Consider the following 21,079-nt stretch of genomic DNA (forward strand, 5'->3'; position numbering starts at 1 on the left):
GGAATAATTTAAAATTTCAGAAAAGAGAAAATGTGGTTGCCCATAGTTACTCTGGCACCCGCACCGTCATAGGTTAAACTCATGACCTTTGACTGTCTCAGAGAGCACATGGACACGATGGAGTAAGCTTGTTTAGCGTCTGCGTGACAACATACAAGAAAAACAACGATATTTACTAGCATTTGCATTTCTATATTAAAATGAAGGTGAAAGTACTTAGCAGAAACCCGGACGACTACATCCGTGAAACAAAAAAGGACATACAGAGAGGTAAGTATTTTTTATATTTTGATCGGTGTTGTTGGTGTGCTGTTTTTTGTAGTGTTTTGCTTTTGTTCAATTACACTAGCTCAGATAAACTAAAAGCAGCTTTTTATAAAACATATAGGTACAACATTGATAACTGTGGGGTAGGCCAGGGTTCTCGCCAGCGCTGTTGAGCGTAATGGGCCGTTACGTTGTTACCTGGAAAAATGACGCTGGATTCAGGTCGTTACGCTGTGTTTTCAGTTTGCGTAACGGTCAAAAAATAACAATAATCATGTGAAACATCGTTGATTATTCATTTATGTTATAAATTGGTTTGCTTAAAATACTTGTTTTAGTTCTCAATACTCTGTATGACTTTTGTTTTTACCTGGTACCACGATCTCAATATGGTTCACGCTTTTACCTGCTCTTCAGTCTAGTTCCCATTTGGGAATGAGGTTTTGTTTTTGGCACGTGACCTGTTTATTGTTTACCGAAAAAACGCACCACAGTTTGGTGACTATCGGCCCATTTAATTTCTTATCGTGTTTGTATTCATATTTGCACCAAGTCAGACAAACTGAGATCACGTAATAAAATTGTCTTGTTTCACTTGCAAATTTCTCAAATGTTCATTTTTTCGGTAGCTGCACTGGGTTTGAGGGGGGGGGGGGGGGGAAAGCGAGGTAAACCAGCAAATAACTAAATTAACTTTTTGTTTCGTACTTTGGCTTGCTTGGAAAAACAAATGAACTTGCCCCCCTGTAACATTAATTTCAAGCCTGTGTGACTGTCTCTAGTGACTTGTTAGTCAGGAACAGTATTTTGATAGATGCTTGGTTTGTTTTTAACTATGGCCATGCTGTATTAAACTGATACTCCGTCTGCTTTTTAGCATATTTTACATTTCAATGTGTGTTCTTCCAGTCCCAAGAAACTATGACCCATCACTCCACCCTTTTGAGGTGCCTCGAGAGTACACCAGGGCACTTAACGCCACCAAACTGGAACGTGTGTTTGCCAAACCGTTCCTGGCATCACTAGATGGTCACAGGGATGGAGTGAACTGTATGGCCAAACACCCCAAGAGTTTGTCTACAATTCTTTCAGGAGCCTGTGACGGAGAGGTTAGTAAACTTGGGAATGTAGATGTTCGTTTTAAAATAGGTCAATTTTAAAGACAAATTCACGCTATTCACTGCATGGCAAAGCAGAGGAAGTTGCTCTTTTATAATCACTAATTAAAATAAATAAATCAATTAAAATGTATGTTTAAATTGTTGGCTTTGGGGAAATGTGTTTCTACTGTGTCATGTGAAATGAGTTACTGTACAGGCTGTTGTCTCAGCCACATTCCAATTATTATTGTACATGAAGACGAAGAAGATTCAGGTTAGTTAAAATATTGGATAGGATTCTGATTTTTAGATAATGAATTCTGCGCCCTAATTTGTAATTTCTAAAATAACAATTTTAAAACCTTTTTAACACTGCATACTGTATACAGGTCTAGAAAAGATAACACTCCTAAAACTACGGACCAGTTAGTCAATCTTACGAATGCACAAACGTATACACACAATGTTGCTCGCATTTGAAATGTGTCTTAATTCAACAGGTGAAAATCTGGAACTTGACCAAGCGTGAATGTGTCCGTACTTTACAAGCACACGAAGGTTTTGTGCGGGGGATGTGCATGCGATTTTGTGGTGCCTCTTTCTTTACAGTAAGTATATATAGGACACTGTATATAATTCATAGGAACAGTGGCCAGCTTAAATAAAGCTTGATAAAATAAAAAAAACAATTAAATACAAATTAATGCTTCTACTTTCTCAGCTTCAGTCTGCTAAAGGAGTGATAACCTTTTTGCCTATTTTTCTGTCCAATGTATTGGTAGTGTGTGATTAACTCAGTTAACTTAAAATGCAGTGATATTTACCAGTACTGGTACTTGCTGTTTTGATTTGTTTTAATTTCATCTTTTAATTAAGGTCGGGGATGACAAGACTATCAAACAATGGAATATGGAGGGGCCAGCATTTGGAGAACAAGAAGAACCCCTTAACACGATACTTGGAAAAGTATGTGCATTGCAAAATGACTACTACTTAATCCTGTAGGCCATGAATGAAACTTCTTAATGCATGTGTGCTTCCATGCTGCATGTAAACATATTTCAATATGTTAAAATAATTTGTGTAACCTTCTGTTGATATCTTGCTATCTAACACATCCTGAAAAATCTAAATGCAGTATCAAAATTAAAGCTGGGGCGATGCCTAATTTTTCACTATCGATATATCTTTCTCCAAAAAAGCCAATGCATCGATTCATTGACGTTATGAAAGGGTAAAAAAAAAAAAAATGTAGTAATACATGTGGAGCTGTGGATTACTGTATAACATTGCAAGTAACGCTTTAAAAACTATTATGCATATTAAATTGATTACATCAGTTTATGCATATATAGTAGTAATTAAATATAATTTTTTATTCTTTTTTCGTGTTGATTTGTACCAGTTGGGTATCAAAGCAAAATCCAAAAAAAGTAGTTTAAATCCATAACAAGTCAGAGTAACAATCAATCAAGAGAAAAACTATGCAGGACGTTTGAATAAAACACAAACAATAAGTAAAAGACATTTACCATTTTCATTCCTATCCAATAATTTATTTTATATTACAAAGTACTTTTATGCAATGAAACGTGCAAAAATGGTTCCACTACTCACTGCATCCTCTAAAAAAAAAAAAAAAAAAAAAAAAAAACCAACCTGCGGAGGTCTCAGTATCCCATATAGCACTCTGCACATCCCTGGTAGGGACTCATCTGTATCAGAGCATCTTACCTGTTGACTCTCAGCCAAGAATTTGGACAAGTAAAACACATGCTCAAAAATCATGGTTTTAAGACCATGGATCAGGCCTGCAGAGGTTTTGAGAACTATTCAGACATCTTTCCTGTTTTCGTAAAACTTGCAGCAATTACAATTACAATACCTGTATCTTGTGGACCATCAGAACAGGGTTTAGCTGTCAGAACAGAGTGCAGACCAGTAAACACTCTCGTTTACATGAGGATCATCTAAAACATGACAATTTCAATGGAAGCTCCTGAGAATTAACTTTGATTTGGAAAGAGCACAAGTCATTTTTTGACAAGTGTTAAAAAGGAAAATGTAAAGAACTTTTAAACAACAAAACACTGATTTTTAAATCGCTGCTTTGCCTCCGCCTTAATAAAAATATTAAATGATGAATAGGGCTGTAATTTTCATGGTAACAAACTGCTTATTTCACAGTCTTAAAATTGGTGCTTAACGATATTTTCTGATTTAAACATAATATGTATAAAAGCAGAAAAACAATTGTGTTGTCACATTCAAAACTGATTATATTCTAGAGTTATACAAAAAATATTCTTAAATATTGAAATGCTTACCTGAAAAACAGTAAATGCTAAATAGCAGAATTTTTTTTATGTCTTTAAATCTTTTTAAAGAAATTCTATTTTCACCATCAGTGAATTAACATAAATTAAACGTAAATAAATTGGCCCCTTGTACTGGACAGAGCAATCTTTAGCAGAAATATTACCAATCTTTGATGCATCTGGCAGAAACTCTCATATCATTCTTTCTCAGAAAAGAGTACAGCATCAACTGTCTTTTTGATTGAAGACATTTTAAAGACATTGTACAGCTCTATGCAGTCTGTTTAATCATTTACTAGGAACAAACTAAACTGTCTGCCAGTCAATAAGACAAATGTTTGCTGTATTTAAGTGATACAAATATATATATTTACAATATTCTTTCAGAAATGGAATACACCCTTAATAATGAGGAATGCATGTTTTATTGCACATTCAAAAGCAGCATGTAGGAAAATAAACCAATAAACAAGCAAAACAAAACCGGGTTCAACTATGAAGGGTAATTGTTTCCTTGTTTCTGTTTCAGACAGTATACACAGGAATCGACCATCATTGGAAGGATGGGATTTTTGTAACATGCGGTCAACAGGTGGATATCTGGGATGAGCAGAGGACCAGCCCCATCCGCACATTCACTTGGGGCGTGGACAGCATCAGCAGTGTCAAGTTCAACCCAGTGGAGGTATTTCACAGATTGATTGAGGGTTCATTTTGGGACCATTTCCACTTGGTTTGTTTGTTTCTTCGTCTGTAATTTTAGTATTCTAAAACGAGTGGATCAAACTGCTGTGCAATGAGTCTCTTTTCCATCGCTGGAATGCACCTGTTCACAATGTTTTTGGTTGATATAACAAAAATAAATGTGACCTGAATACTTTGTAATTTATTATACTGCACTGTTGTGTATTTGTAGGTTGAAATGTAACGTTCGTAGCTGAGTAAGCATTCATATTGAAGTGAGAACAGATTGAGGAGAGCTGAGGGTAAAAAGCAGGTGGACTATCAGTCAGGCTCTATGGTACAACTAGCAACTGGGTAAAATGGTTGCTAGTGACTGCTTGTTCATGTCATGTTAATCCTTGGTAGTTTAGTTGTGAAGGAACAGAATTGGTAACATTTTAAATAAACATCTGCAATAATTTAGTCATTTAGTCAATGTCTTAAGGAATTTATTTATTTATTTTTTTTGATAGTGGTGGAAAGTCAGTGAAACACGTTTATTTGTCAGGTCATCCACCACACAGAAAATAATTAGGTCATCAGAATGTTCATTTCAGCAAACCTCTTTTCTGAACAAGCGCCTGTGTCTTTAAATAGTTACATATTTGTATTAGTTGTCAAATTTTGAACATGACCCTTATCCTGCATGATTTTCTATAAAAGTTTGAGAAATTCCTGACTCAATGATGAAGCTACACAGGTTCCCCCTGTACTATTATTTAATTGAAATCGTACATAAGCTGTATGTTCTGTCAACAGTTAATGCTATGTTAAACTTTATTCCAGACATGTCTTCTAGCAAGCTGTGCTTCAGACAGAAACATTGTGCTGTATGACACGAGACAAGCAGCTCCACTGAAGAAGGTAGGAAGGGGTCCTGATTTTTTTTTTTTTCTTTTTTTTTTTTAAATAATGAGCAGTTTTTTATTATTTCAATTCAGGTATTGCATCAAGTAGAAAGTATTTCCCCCTCTTCCCCTATTCTGGCATGTGCTCTAGGAAAAAAAGTATGCTCTAATCCTGTCTGGGACCACAAGATAGTGTAACAAACCAATACAAATCATGCTATTTCTTCCTCTTATTTTCGCTTTACAGAACTGCATTCTTTATACAATTTTATTTTTTTTGTTCTGCTAGGTTATAATGGAATTGAGAACTAATACAGTATGCTGGAATCCAATGGAGGCTTTTACCTTTACAGGGGCAAACGAGGACTACAAGTATGTATTATAAACATGAAGCCACTCTCCTCCAATCAGACTGACAGATTTCAGAACATTCCAGTATAGCTCATTTTGTCTGAGTGTTCCCATAAGAGATAGGGGTGTGACGATTCATTGTGCATTTGTGATACTTTCCTTACATGGTTATATTGTAAGAGAGGTACTATGCGTATCATTGTAGTTCACCAGGTGGTTCTTGAATCAAGAATAAGTGTGTTTTTATAGTTGGCATAAATACATATTCTCCCCAATTCCTTACATTTTCATCTTTTACCAAAATAGTCAATTTGATCTTACTATTCATCATATAATAGGCCACCAGGACCATCACATGTATTGTGGTACATATCCTATTGCGACCTGTATATCGGTTGTCTACAGTTAACACCTTTTTAGTGAAGCATTTAGTGTGACATTTGTCAAAGATATAACTTTTCAAAAGTTTCTTTTCAGTACTTCTACATGAAAGATAAACATGCATGCTAGAAACTAAGGTTAATGGGCTGGTTAACATGTGTTCTGCTGGCATACCACAAGGCTAGTAATGACAATCATTGATGCTTCTTACATTGCATACCAAGCAGAGTTAGAATAAAGTGATCAGCCATATAAAGGTGTGATATCAAGTTATATTTCAACAGGAATAACTAGCATAGTGGTTCAAAATGTAAAAGATTGTTTTAATATTCTTTAGCTGGAAAACAAAACTATAATTTGTACAATATTACTGTAATCTCTCGAACAAAGAAACCCTGATACCCCATCAAGTTACTTAAAGAAAGGGTACAGGGGTACAGTGTGCTGTTGCACTTAATATAATAGATATATCACAGTTACTATATTTGCAGAAGTTCTGCAAGAGTGAGCGCTACATTAATTATACTGAAGTGCTTATTCTTCAGTGTTCCCCGTAGGTGTAGTGCTATGTCACAGTTTTTACCCCCCCACTTTTGCTATTAAATGGCCGTTTCTTCCTGAGGTTCGATTATTTCTTTCTAATTACAGTTCAAATGTAATAGAAGCTATTGCACTGGCACTCAAGTGCTGCAAGGTCTAGTCAGTAAAATGGACAACTTTCTTTGCAGCTTGTACACTTTTGACATGCGTCGCCTGGATGCCCCAGTGATGGTGCACATGGATCACGTCTCTGCAGTCCTGGATGTCGATTACTCTCCCACTGGGAAGGAGTTTGTCTCTGCCAGTTTTGATAAATCTATTCGCATCTTCCCTGTAGACAAGGGCCACAGCAGGTCAGTGACTGTTTGCATAATCATAAATTCCCCATATTAGTCCTACCTCATTCTCATTAGCACTATTGATCAAGCAGGTCTTATCATGGGGCGTTGAAATGATTATAAAATTATAGCCCTTGGTTTCTGTTTGCGGGTTTGTATATTATACTTAAGGCTTCTGTTTTTCAGGTTTTATTAATTGTATTTTTCGGTGCTTATTTTTAGCTATTTTCAGGTATTATGTAAATCTTTTTTTCAGGGCTTTCGTTTTTGATATACTGTATGAAATTAATGTTTTTGGTTACTTTCCAAAATGCTTGAGCGTTTTTTTTTCTGTCAAAATATGTATAGTAGTAACTCGACAGTACTTGCACACTTAATTTGTACCTTCTTTCCATTGCTGTCTTCCACAACGAAATCCTTATGGTCACGGGGACATTCTTCTGGGGTTTTTGTGTGTAGGCATTTTTGTACATTTCGCCACAATTCTGTTTTAAATCCTCAGTGTCTTAACTGTAATACAGCTTGAAATCCCGCTAACAAGCCTCCATCCTGATTGTGATCTCGTTTTAAATCTCCAATAGAAATGTAGGAATGTGCTGTCATTCAGTAGTTGGGGCGGGTTTAAAGTATTGATAACGAATCAGTGATAGATGCAAGTCAGGAAGGCGAGACATTGCCTAGCAGCACTGGGAAATGTATTTATTATTATTTTTGTAGTAGGTTTTATTTTTTAATGGGAAAAGGGTAAAGTCAACGTGAATTGATTAACCATTTCCACAGTTTGGCTGTCCACCGATTTTAATTTTTTTTTTTGTATCCGGGTTTTATCGGGTGTTTTAAAACCAAAAATCAGAAGCCTAATTTATATTATATTATATTATAGAAAAAAAGATCAGAGGTGAGTGGTCTTTCTGACCAATCTGTGTGGGATGTAAATCAGCTTGTATCTGACAACGTACTACATTTTGTCAACGTATATAGCTCTTAGCTGTATTAACATTTCCTATTTATTTATTTATTTATTTTTACATTGCTTGAGGAAATGAAAATACTTTCATACACTACTGCATCCTGGTACTTTTACAGTAGGTCACATGGTCTAAGTACAGCTATATTAGAGTGCGTTTTAACTTCAACACATTAAGTGATTTTATAACGGGAATAGGCAGCAATTTTAATCTCTTCTGAAGTCTTTGGAATATCTGCATAATCCAAATTTAAGTATGAAATGTAAGTAAAAACTAAACTTCTACAGAAGAAAAGGGAGACTCGTGGTAATATTGATAATAGTACTGATACTTCTAATAAGACATGTTGGTTAGCACTCGTTAAAAGTAACACATTTAATACAAAGTTAGATGCCCAGGCTAAAAAAAAAATAAAAAAAAGAAATCCTATCTATATTTTGCTGCTGTTTGTTTTCCACACTATTGTGCCAATAATTTTGCACCCCGTATAGATTTAACTAATTTTGGTTCCTGAAGTCGAATGAAACCTGCTGAATATTGTTACATTAATATCTTGAATTACACACCGCTTTGTAGTTTTCCATATACTTAACGAAAAACGTACCTTTCAAAAATACTGTACTACCATTATGTCTTCCGATAGACTTTTGTGTAAGACTGGAAGTGAATAAGGAGAGATGTATCAAACCTTTAGTGATAATTGGACTTAACTGGAATGAGAAGAAATCTGTAACGCAGTAAGGAACTTAATATTGTAATCCGGAGGAGCCAAGGTTTTTATATTTTAAGGTTTGGAAGGCACAGGCAGTCATATTGTTAATTAATGGTCTTTTCTCCTTTAAAAAAGTAGAGAAGTTAATATGGCTGTAGTTTGGTTGGTTGTTCTATAGGTTTCTACATGACTATTTAAGATTTAAGAGTAAATCTGCTGCAAAGGGTTTATAAGTTTAAAAATGGCAGAAGACCCGAGGTATGGATTAGAGATCACTTAAGCATGTACAAATAATGAATTAACCTGCACCTATCTCTCTATAGTCCAGCGAGAAAATAATTGTTTAATGCAAGTGCTATTGATCCACTTGTTTGCGTGGAGGATATTGAACTGATTCCCTGCAGTGGGTTGTTAAATATTGATTTTAATACAAAATTTAAATGCATTAGCTCATGATTTAGCAGAAAGTGCTACAGTTTGCTGAACACAGAATAATGCATTTTATAGGGGTCATTTTAAATTATGGTAACTGTTTGTAAATCATAATTAGGCAGACAGTGTGTGTTTTTTTTTTTTTTGTATGAAGGTGTTTTTAAAGTAGCCATGGAATATAGTTAACCACACTAGGATCATTTTATACTTTTTTAAATACATTGTTTAATTTAAAAAATACTTTTCTCCATTTGAGAACAATTTCAGGAGCAAGAAATGGCAGATATTACTCAGGGATGGAAATAAGAACCCCATTGCACAGCAGTTTGATCCATGCCTGGTTTTACTATGAGTTTAATACACACCTGAGCTTGTTAACAATACATTGTGGCAATCGGGCTCATATTAACACCTGGAATAGGTGAAACTGCTGTGCATCTCTTTTAGTTCATCGACACATATATTCGATTGAATGTTACTAATGTACGATCCTTCAGGATTCTATTTTTTTTGCTTTGCTAAGTATGCCTGGTTATTCAACCATTCAGTATCTTTAAACATTATTAGGGTTGTATGCAGTATGAACTAATAACATTAGCACAGCTTATTAGAAGTATTGGGTTTTCTCAACTAAGGATAGTAGCTTGAAAATTAAAAGAAATGTAGTAGAGTAGAATAAAATATCACCGAATGCCTGTTTTTTGTAATCGGTTATATTGCTGTGTAGTATCAATGTGTAATGAATCCAGTATGTTGTCATTTGTTTGTTTTCAGAGAGGTGTATCATACGAAACGCATGCAGCACGTCATCTGTGTGAAGTGGTCGACTGACAACAAGTACATTCTTTGTGGCTCGGATGAAATGAACATTCGCTTATGGAAGGCTAATGCTTCTGAAAAGCTTGGTGTGGTAAGGTCTGGTTTTTGATTTTATTTATTTGTATTTATTTTTCAATTAGTTACAGGGAAACAAATGAAGTGAGAGAATAGTGTCAGTTCTTTTGTAACAGTAGAGTAAACTATCTGTCATTATTATTATTATTATTATTTATTTTTGACGCCCTTATCCAGGGTGACTTACAATTGTTACAAGATATCACTTTATTTATTTTTTTTACATACAATTACATTATTTTTTACACATTATTTTTACGTACAATTACCCATTTATACAGTTGGGTTTTTACTGGAGCAATCTAGGTAAAGTACCTTGCTCAAGGGTACAGCAGCAGTGTCCTCCGCGACCCTCTGGTCAAGAGTCCAGAGCCCTAACCACTACTCCACACTGCTGCTATATATATTAGATATAGATGGATAGATAGATGTACAGTGCAGTCCGTTTATACGTGTGACGGTGCCGCGTCCGTCCCATGTGAACTGTGTATGGAATGATATCAGGATGCTGAAATATTTATTTACAACTCGATTGAACTTGGACTATTTGTTGTAACCCGGCAACGATGAAAGAAATAAATACCGTTGTTGAGACGGGGACAGCATGGTTTCATTCTGTACTAATGTATTGTATTGTGTGGTGAAAAGAACAAAACAAAACAAAAAACAACAACAAAACAAACGTACTTACCTTTGTATGGTGAAGGGCCGTGATACACGGGGTAATGATGGTGGTGATAGAAGGGAAAAGAAAACAGGACAGAACGGAAAGGTTAAGTTAAAAACAGAAATAAATAAATAATATATTTTGTATGGTAACTTATGAATGGGGTTTTAGTAATCTTGGTTGAGTCCCAGGGGAGGAGTTACAGATGGGTGGCTCTATAAAGGGATTCAGTTGGAGAGAGAGAGGAGGGATATAGCTGGTATCAGGTGCAGCGTATAATGCTGGAGGTAATAGTTTTTAGCCTGCTAAAGGAAGTTTGGTTTGTTTAACTATTTTTTTTTGTGTGTGTTAAAGAAAACAAAATAAGTTATTTTGTTTTTGGTGGAGTTTGTTTGCTGCACGTGGCCACTTTATTTCAAATAAAGTTTGGACAAATCCTCTATCAACTCAACTTGTCTGTCTACCTTTCTCTGCCGTTCTGCACTACACCATAATGATCACTCGACCAACCCTACAATACGATTCACATCCGTCCCGGGTGTTTTGATTCTTATAAGCGGATAATTCTTAAAAGCGGACCGATATGATTACTGTGGTGCAGAATCAAACTTAGTATGAGAATGATGAGAGCTTGTTCCCTGGCTGCAGTGTAGTGGGTTGACCACTAGATGTCACAAGTTCCCGCATGTATGCACGCCCACGAAAAATCCTGAGCTGCTTTCCTTAACGAATTATGGCTAATAGTCAATTGGTTAACTGCTTGTTAAAGTTAATGACACCTCAATAGAAATGGCTTAGCCGATAGCTTTGTGATGGTGGGTATAGAGGCGTAAGGAAGCAGGAGTAACAAAAAGAAACCAAAACTTGAGTAAGATCTAATGTTCGTTCCACATGAAGTACTGTTAGTTAGTTAGTTAGTGCTCCAACTGAGAGCTAGGTTTATTTTGTTTGTTTTTATTAGCGGTTGTTTCGCCACCGCAGTGTAAGAAAAATAAAACCAACAACGGTTTAAAACTGTAAATCAAGACTCCAGCCTGATTAATTTACACTGTCCTCTGCCACTCTGTCACATTACAATTAGCAAAAGCATGCCATCAGCAGTTTAAATGCAGTATACAGATGTCAATGGTGCTCATTTGCTCAGGACAATACATCAAAACAAGTCCTCATGGGTAAGCAGCTTGTTATACAATCACGGTTATGACTTATGTTTACTTAAGGCTGCAGAATCCTATTTTACTACAGAAGCGATCGTCTCGTGAGGGTGCCTAGTTTAACTGCCGTGCGGTGTTACGTGTAATGGCCTTTGAATTAAAATGACATTACAGTATTTTACTGTCAGGACTACCACTGCATTTAAACATCTATGCCTTACTTATTCTGTTGCGAAGAGAGTTTTTCATTAGAAGGAGATGCAAAGCACAGCAATCCCCTCCCCCCTCCTCCTCCTCCTCGCCACGCCGTGCCATCTACATGCATATCACACAACACTGCTGTGCAGGGGCGCAGTCACGTTTGATTACAAACAATGCAGTGTTTTCTGCATCATTGCACGATCCACGATGCATACGTGCCTAATCACGCGAGATGTTTATATTAAAAGCATACTTTTAATTGAAATGGTCAATTTGGCAAGAATGATTCCCATTCAATTTTATCTATCTATCGAACTGGCATTCGTTTAGGTTTGGTGTTTTGATCACTTAACAATACCATACGCTTTTGTACCAAAGGGAGGGGGGAGGGGTCAAAACCTTTCAGTTTCTGCTCAAGACTATGCAAAACTCCCCTGTTTTACATCCTACTTCATTCCTTCCATTCTGTGGGGTTAATTCAGACTTAAAAGGGGATGGGAGGCTTCTGTCTTGCCTTTTTTATATGCTGATGAGAACAGATGCGTGCAGATCTTTCAGTATAACCAAGCCAAATATTCTAGTTGATCTTGGTGTGGAAGGCTGTGGTGGATTATAGAGCTTGTCGGAACACTTACCATTCAATAGAGGTAATGGAATGCTACTATACATGTTTACTTGCCGATTTGGGTATTGGCTCACATATTCTATTACTTTTTGACAGCTAGTAGAAGCTTTTTTTTCTCTTCCAATAACAGCCACGGGTAAAGTTGGTGCTATAAAAACAAAAGTATCCAGAGAAGTATATTTTAAGACGATACAAAATGTCTTCCTTTTGAATCCACCGTTGTCAAATAGTGTAGTAGGTAGGTTTGGCTGCTCAAAACCAGAATCTTGAATCCACTAGAAAGTTAACTTCACAGAGGGACCAGGCCCAGTCTTTGACGTGTGTTTTACTGTAATCTATCTAAGAGATTCATTTGTGAGGGTTGTTGCACCAATCAGCAGTTTAAATCGTCCAATCACTTAAAACGGACCAAGAGAAATAATGAACCATTAACAGTCAAGTTGTTGTTTTAATGGCACACAATGTAATTAATCAAGAAATGTTAAATCAATTCTTAGTGCAGATCTGTAGCTAGCAGTGGTGTTGGTTTGAAGTTGATTCAAGACCATACTTTTTGAAGTCGCCTATATACTTACCTTGCTGTATTCTGATATAATGCCTAGCCCAGGTGGCGGTGACCAAAAATCAATGGGCGTTCCATGCAGTTAACATTGCTGAAATGGATATCTCTAATTGATATAGATGACTGGAGAGCAGAGGGGGGTGTGAGTGTGTGTCGAGAAGCCTAAAGAAGGATTTTATTTATTTGGCAATCCAAAGCATCGGCAGACAGTGACACGATCATCGGGTGATAATGACCACAGAAGTGGTGGTGTTAAGTTGCAGTGGTCGAAAATGGTTTCAAACAAGAAAACTATACATGCATATTATATAGATGAGTAATGATTTAGGGGCCTGATGTTTTGGTTCTAGATAAAATCTTAAAAGAAACTTGTAGGTAGTCAGTTTAAGTTGTGGTGGTTTTTAAAAGCAAAATGTATTGGAGGGAGAGGGGGTTATTTAGAAACTTACAGTTCATGTTTGCTTGCTTCATCACCTTTATGACCTGAATGATCTCCCTTCCGGAACACACACTCAGTTTATCAAATTGTGCCCATATGTGTGTTGTAATCTGTTTTATACAACATAAGGTATTATTTTCCAAATAAAAGTATGATGCTTGCTGATGTACCAAGTAACCAATCGTTGTTACATTATTGAGGTCACCAACCAATATATTATGAAGAGATGATCCGAGGAAAGTCACGTTTGTCGTCTCCAGTTGTACATACACAGAAGGGGGTTAGTTTACTGATGGTTTGATCAGTTGAGATTGGTCAAGATTGTAGCATGTTTTCTGATTGAGTTTCTAGACACAAATTCCCAGATCTGGCAGTGGGGCTGTTAATATAAAAATAGAAACAGTTGTGGGAAGTATTTTTTTGGTGTGTGTGTGTGTTCTTGTGTGTGTTCTTGTGTGTTCTTTTTTAATAGACTAAGCAGAGATTGCATACATTAACAGGGTTCTTTTTTGTCTAGGGAAGCAGTGTGGTTAGACGTGATCAGCAGCACTTTGCTTTTCTTAAACAAATTGAATTTAAGAAAATCATTGCTTTTAATTAGAATAAAAGCCCTTTAACTTGGGGGAGTTTGACAGCCTCTTGCAGAATAAGGAGAGAGAAGTACAGGGATTTATTAGGACAGAAGCAGTTATTGAGACTGGCTTACAAAAGTGAACTTGACTGTGAGAAATGTTTTTAACCAGTAATGGATGCAGGATCTGTTAATTGATTTGAGGTGTAGAAGCGAAAGCAATGATTTAATTAGCGGAAAGTGATTTGCCTTTGCGTTGCTCCTGACACAACAGTAACATTTGATTTGCAGATGACTTTTGAATTCTGCAATGGGAAGGAAAAAACTAAGCAAAGGCTTCCTGTTTTTGTTTGGGGGGGGGGGGGGGGACAACAACTTTTGGTGCTGTAGGAATAGATTGCAATATGTAACTGTTTTCCCATTGCCATAAAGCAAACAGGATCATCTCAACTCCCAACATATTTGATGAAAGATACATTTTCTAAAGTACTATGGGATGCAGGTGGTCTAGTGTGTTTTTTGCTATCCTTAATTTAGAAATGTTTTCCTGTTAGGACGATGGACACCTCTGCATTTTTGCAAAGAGATTACTCAGCACAGGCAGGTAAATGTAAGCAGTTTGTTACCAAGTGTGTATGTATGTATTTATTTATTTATTTATTTACCTAATTTATTTATTTGTTTATTTATTTGATTATTTGCATACTGTAGCTGTTTGAACTATTGGGGGTTTAATGGAGCTTCTTAAGATACACTATTTACATTTGTAGTAAAGCATGCTATGGCTCAAATGCCATGCAATGGGAGTTTTACTTCTGTCCCTGAAAATATAGAAAGTCTCATTTGTAATGATGGCTTGTGGCAGAACAGGGCTCTGCCCTTAGAAATACTGGCAGGGAAGGAGTTAAATTCTCCTCCCTGCCCAGATTGATTGCTTCAGGTGGGAGCAATCAGTCAATTAATTATTCAATTATGGACTTAGCCACCTGGCATAAAAGGAGGCCTCAGCCTCCCAGTTGGGGAGAGAGTTCTGGAAGGAGAAGAAGAGTGTTTTTGTTTGTGCTGTATTATTGAAACCAGTGAAGGCAACGCCCAGCCTGGAAGCTTTATTTTGTAAGTTTTGTTTTGTGTTGATTGTTTTGTTTTTTTTAAACCTTTCTGTTTGGCCCTTGTGCCTATTTATTTTGTATTTTTGTTTATTAAAAAGCTTTATTTTGAACTTTAAAACTGTCTCTGAGTCTCAAACCTCGGTCATACTGTCACATGGCTGTTGACCGCAACATAAGACCCTTCAGAGACAAGAGGGTGAGCTGTCAGAGATTGTAACTGTAAGTTGATTCTGTAGAGATTATTGTGGCTTGTTAAGAAGAGAAGTCTTAACTGCCTACCATTAAACTACATTTAAATTTTTTGGTGTGTGGTCATTTATAGCTATGAGGCATGTTTTCAGTTTATACATAATGCACAGCAACATTAGCTTTATGAACTTAATTAACTAAATAGTGTGCCCCTTTAAAACACTGTCGTTGGTGAGAGACTGCAACGTGTGTTCCGGTTTAAAAGGAGAATAAAAGTTCTAGTGTCATTATGGGGCAAATGGGAGCCATGACCATGCAACCTTATAACCTGTTCCACGGTATAAAGGGCTGCCTTATAACGAGGGATAACTGTATCAAACTTAATACAATGTTTAGTATTTGGTTTGTCTTTTTAATGTTAATGTGGTTAAATACAGCTAAAACTTCCTTTTCATAGATCATTCTGTTAAAGTAAAACATTTGTTTGTTGTTTTAGGAGAAAGAATACGATAACTCAATTAAAAGATGATGTTAAAATTGCAATTACAGTACAAATCAATGGTCGACTGTTGGTAATTCATGCATTAAAAGAATACATCTTGTCGATTGGACCGTTTCACTTGGGGCACTGCGGTGGAACATTTTAATGATGTTTGCAGCATGATTAGTGTATGAGTGTTTTGTGGCAATTAAATATTTGCCTGCATTGTTTGTCATTACAGACGTAACTTTAAAGGTACTTTTCCCCTATTTCTAATACTTTAATTTGATTCCCCGTGCTATAGTGAAGCTCGGAGATTTATAGTGCAGCAGAGGGTGGCAAGAAGCTTTGAATAGGGAATGTGAACATACTCGACAAGTAGAGTGCACACAAGGGTAGTAATAACGTTTATAACAAATACATTCTAAAAGTGTAAATTGTCCAGTGGAACTATTTTGGTATATTTTAAGAATATTTTAGAATATTTTAATACATGTTTCTTCATGATTTTAAAACATTGAAGTTAGTCTTTTTCTTATTGTTTATAAATTATTTATAAAATAGCTATTTTCTAAGCACAATAACACACTCCGTGGGGTGTGGTAAGACACAGCTTCCCCACTTCTGGGTGGTTGAAGTCACTCGGCCTACGGCTTTGTGCCTCACAACGCATCCAGGCGTGAGTAAGACATGTCTTACCATACACCCTGCCTTGTGTTATTGCTTACTTATAGTGAACATAGAAACATTAATGCTGTAAAATAATTAAGTGTAGATTATCCTAATACAGTTTTGTGATGAATTCACTTTCTGATTCGTGTTGGTAAACTTTACAAAAATGTGCCAGCCTGAGCCTTCTTGAAACGGCAGATATTAAACTAAATAGCAGACATCCTTGTTAAATTAACTCTAAGATAAGGTTAATCGCTTTTCTATTGCTAAATTCCTCCCACGTGGTCGCCTCTCCAGATTACCCCTCGGGAGAAAGCTGCCCTGAACTACAGCGAGAAGCTGAAGGAGAAGTTCCAGCATCACCCCCAGATCAAACGCATTGCTCGCCACCGCCACCTGCCTAAAGCCATCTTCAATCAGTCGAAAGAGCTCCGTGTCATGAAGGAGGCTCGCCGCAAAAAGTAAGTGTGCTGACTGCGATTGCCTTGTGACCGTACAAAATATCTTGCTCTCCCTTTGTTAAATGATATTAGAAGTTCCTACATTTACCAGAAAGTCAAGCATGTAGATAAGTTAGGAACCAGAAAACTGCATTTTACACTTGGATCTGGATGTTCGTGATTGGCAGCAGCTAAATGTTGCTGACGCACGGCAATAAGGAGCAGGTCCGCATCAATGTTTCTAAGAAACAAGGACCAGGGGTCACAAATGGAGAAGGGGCATTCAGAACAGTAAATAGGAGGCACTTTTTTACAAAGAGAATGGTGAGAGTCTGGAACCAACTCCCCAGTAATGTTGTTGAAGCTGACACCCTGGGATCCTTCAAGAATCTGCTTGATGAGATTCTGGGATCAATAAGCTACTAACAACCAAACGAGCAAGATGGGCCGAATGGCCTCCTCTCGTTTGTAAACTTTCTTATGTTCTTAATCCTATGGAATCTAGCATTTTTCCATTAAAAATGCCTGTGTGCCTAAAAAATAAGATAACAACTATATACTTAAATAAAAGCCTTGAAACATTTTCAGATAATCTGTCTTGAAATAATCATGCGATGTCACAACTGCATGTAGTCAAATTGTTACCCGAAACTGGTTAACTGCTCCATTGAAAATGCATTTCAGGACGAGTCAACGACCCCCCCCCCCCCACGGAAATGGTACAAGTCAGCTTCCCCAAACCATATTTTAATTTTAAAGCTTAAAAACTGACCTTTCAAAATAAATATCACAATAAGTTCAAATATCTTAATTGGATGGGGGGAAAAAACACACACTGTAGGGCTTGGTTCTGTATTCCACTCCTTTGCACTGCTAATAATATAACTGAAAATGCATTACAGGAAGGGGCTTTGGTGCCTTTTGACCCCCAACATATTTTAATTTAAAGCTACTTCCTTTCCAAAAATATATCAAAAATGATGATGGCATAGCAAAAGGCAATACTGTAACGTGCAGCACCATCATTTCCATTGCAAATAAAAAAGTGGCTGAACAAGCTCCTTTATCGTATGCTTAGGATTTAACAAATATATTACCATTGGCAGCCATTATAGGTGTAAGGTTAGATTTCTTCTTAAAAATAATGAATCCTTCTTCAGGTAGTTAATCAAAAATAGTTTATTCAGGAATCATAATGCAAGCAGGGACAAAGCAAACTACAGGTGATCCATCAGTGATCTCACATACAAGTCTCAGTTTATGGTGTTCTGAGCTGGCATCAGTGTAGATGTTATTTACTTCTGAGCCAAGCTGAGCTTTCATGGCATCAGATATTGGCTTTTTTCTGAGCCGGCATGGCACAAAGATGTTAGTTTCTGAGCCGCCATCAATGTAGATGTTAGTTTTTTAGCTGAGCTGACCCGACCTGACCAAAGAAATTACTTCATACAGCACAGATATACAGCTAGCTGAAGTACTTTCCTTGACCAAATTTAGTCTCATTTCCCTAGCATGATGCATGGTGTGAGACAAAGCACATTTGCGTTTCTTCTTCACTTTACCAATGTCAGCAGAAACCCAGATAAGAAGTTACATTTAAGAACAATGCTATGAGTTTTGCTCAATTCTCACAGGCAGCAAAGCGCTATACCCACACACCACAAGGTCAAACAACAAGGCTGGTGATTGCAAACGGCTGATGTGCACCAGCTATGTACAGCTTAATTTTAAGACTTCATTAACCCTGCCTTGATTCAGGTATTACATTAAACACAGGAAAATAACACAATGTTTACAGACAGTTGCAATGATTTCTTTACCATTTAAATTGGAAGCATAAGTAACAGTAGTATAATGGAAAAGGAGCAAAGGCTGATGAAACAGTAAGAGCTTGTGCCATTTAACTGGAACAGTGTGTACACTGCCCCACACAAGGTGCGTGTTTATCCGAAAAAGCCTACGTGTTCCAGTTGTATAGTGTATTATAATGCATTCTGTGACACTTACCTAAAGTTATAGCAAAGTAAATGGTTTTAGAACCAGTTTCAATTGGTTTGATTATGGTTTGTATATAGGCTCAAAACAGCTTATTAAACAGAAACAATTTATATGAAAACAAGTGTTCTCTGTCAGAGGTCACAGCTGCACTCTGAGTTATGAAAAGCCAGTTACTCCCTACAAGGCCAGGGCAATACATAGCCAAAAATCCTTACACAGGGCTTAGGGTTAAACCATTAAAAGAACATTGGAACATATATGGGTTACATTAAAAAATGCATGATAGCCATAACCTATAGCTGCAAGAATATACCTGATCATGTTAACTGTAGTTAGTGGAAAGAACAGGGCTCCATCAAGCGAAGAAGTTTGTCAAACTGAATTTAAGGAACTTAAACAAACTGGAATGGCAATAAGGCATGCTGGGGGGCAAAGATGCTATGGAAGAATGTAGACGCCCTGTACAAAATGTAATATATTTGTGGGACACTGCATCTTTATACAATTTACAATATGTATTATAATATACAAACAAAATGCCAGCAGACACTGTAATACTACAAACAATAATACTGGCATGCTTTCAAAGATTATAAACATTTCAATGATCAAAATGGAACACAGATTACTTCATCTCGTGATCTCGACATAACACATTTCTGTTGTTTTTCACTGTTCTGACTGAAAAAAAACGTACATTCCACCGTACATTTAAGTCTTTAACAATCTTTTTTTTTTTTTTTTTTTAACAGGGAAATGAATCGTCGTAAGCACAGCAAGCCAGGATCTGTTCCATTTGTGTCAGAGAAGAGGAAGCACATTGTGGCTGTTGTGAAATAGTTTGGGAATAGTTAGGAGAATGACATGGCTCTAGTTATTTTTGACACTTTTACTTGTATTCTGGTCTTTTATAAAAGCACCAAACTGTTTGGACAATACACTGGTGTACATTAAGGAGTTAATTTGGTCATATTACACCCTCGAAATTGTACATGTTTTGTTTTTTTACACCTCTATTAAAATGGCATTGAAAGAGCATTGTACATTTTATTGTGTCTTTGTGTTACTTTTATAATCCCTATTCCTTTTTCCATTGAGGCTTGGTTACATGCTTTTGAAGTAATGGGGGAATGTGTGCTTTATCCATGTACTGCATCCTACAATGTGGATTTGCAAGAACATCTTGTAACCGTATGAACTTAATGAGACACGTTCAAGTAAGAATGATTGTATTTGCTTAGTGTGTTTTCTGTGTATCCTCTCTTTCCCCAACATGGTCTAGTGAAATCAGCTATTCTCTAGATCATGCAATTTTATAAAGTGACATATTTCTTAATTGTTGCAACTACCCTTTCCTGCAGTTTAAAGAGTTTTGAACAGCAGCCATTCATCTCTGCTGTAAAATGGGATACACCCGCTGAATAAATTTGAATAAATCCAGTCTATTCTTATACTGTGCCCAGGAGGTTCTTCGCTTCCACTTAGATGTGTTTAATGTGGTGTTTTATCACTTTTCCAACATTATGAAAAAACTGAAGGAAAAATGAATTGATGATGGTATATATGCAGAACAAAAAATGCATATTGGCGACTCATTCCAGTTGAACTGGACCAAATTCTGGGGAGGTGTTTCCTTCTTTATTTTGTATGCATTCTTTAATTCATTTCAATAGACAAATAATTTGTGTTTTGCTTTTTATATGGCTCAGGGCAACTTTCAAGCTTTCATTGGAGTAACGTGCCAATGATTTGCCAAAAAAGATGACATTTTTTATTTGTGATATATCCACCCCAGTCAAACAAGGAGTGAGATCATTTAGTCTCCTGTGCATTTATTGTGAAATGGATTTAGTCTGCAAATTGTATTTTTCCAAGAAAACTAGTGTTTCTGTTTGCTTATAAATTACTGTGGTATACATATCACACTCCCAGAGCCATACCACCACTCTAAATGTATAAATGGTCATCAGTCTGGCTTTGAGAGAGCAAAGGGACCTGAATTTTAGCCTGCTGGGCCCGTGCTGTCCGATATGTACTTTCTTGCACATGCTGGACATCAGTTTTTTTCCAAAATCACAAATCTGTACAATATATATCTA

At 36.6% G+C, this 21,079-nt stretch overlaps 1 protein-coding gene across 1 annotated transcript; it reads left to right on the forward strand.

Annotated features, from left to right (window-relative positions):
- Positions 1 to 48: 48 nt before the first annotated feature.
- Positions 49 to 20,016, forward strand: LOC117435337 (DDB1- and CUL4-associated factor 13). The gene is made up of 11 exons (XM_034058416.3): positions 49 to 270; positions 1,177 to 1,376; positions 1,868 to 1,975; positions 2,244 to 2,333; positions 4,215 to 4,370; positions 5,195 to 5,272; positions 5,546 to 5,628; positions 6,717 to 6,881; positions 9,753 to 9,888; positions 16,840 to 17,003; positions 19,733 to 20,016. The coding sequence occupies exons 1-11, from the start codon at positions 201 to 203 to the stop codon at positions 19,818 to 19,820; spliced, it is 1,338 nt and encodes a 445-aa protein (XP_033914307.1). The 5' UTR covers positions 49 to 200; the 3' UTR covers positions 19,821 to 20,016.
- The last annotated feature ends 1,063 nt before the right edge of the window (positions 20,017 to 21,079 follow it).

This window comes from Acipenser ruthenus, chromosome 3, assembly GCF_902713425.1.
Source record: "Acipenser ruthenus chromosome 3, fAciRut3.2 maternal haplotype, whole genome shotgun sequence".
Classification (NCBI taxonomy): domain Eukaryota; kingdom Metazoa; phylum Chordata; class Actinopteri; order Acipenseriformes; family Acipenseridae; genus Acipenser; species Acipenser ruthenus.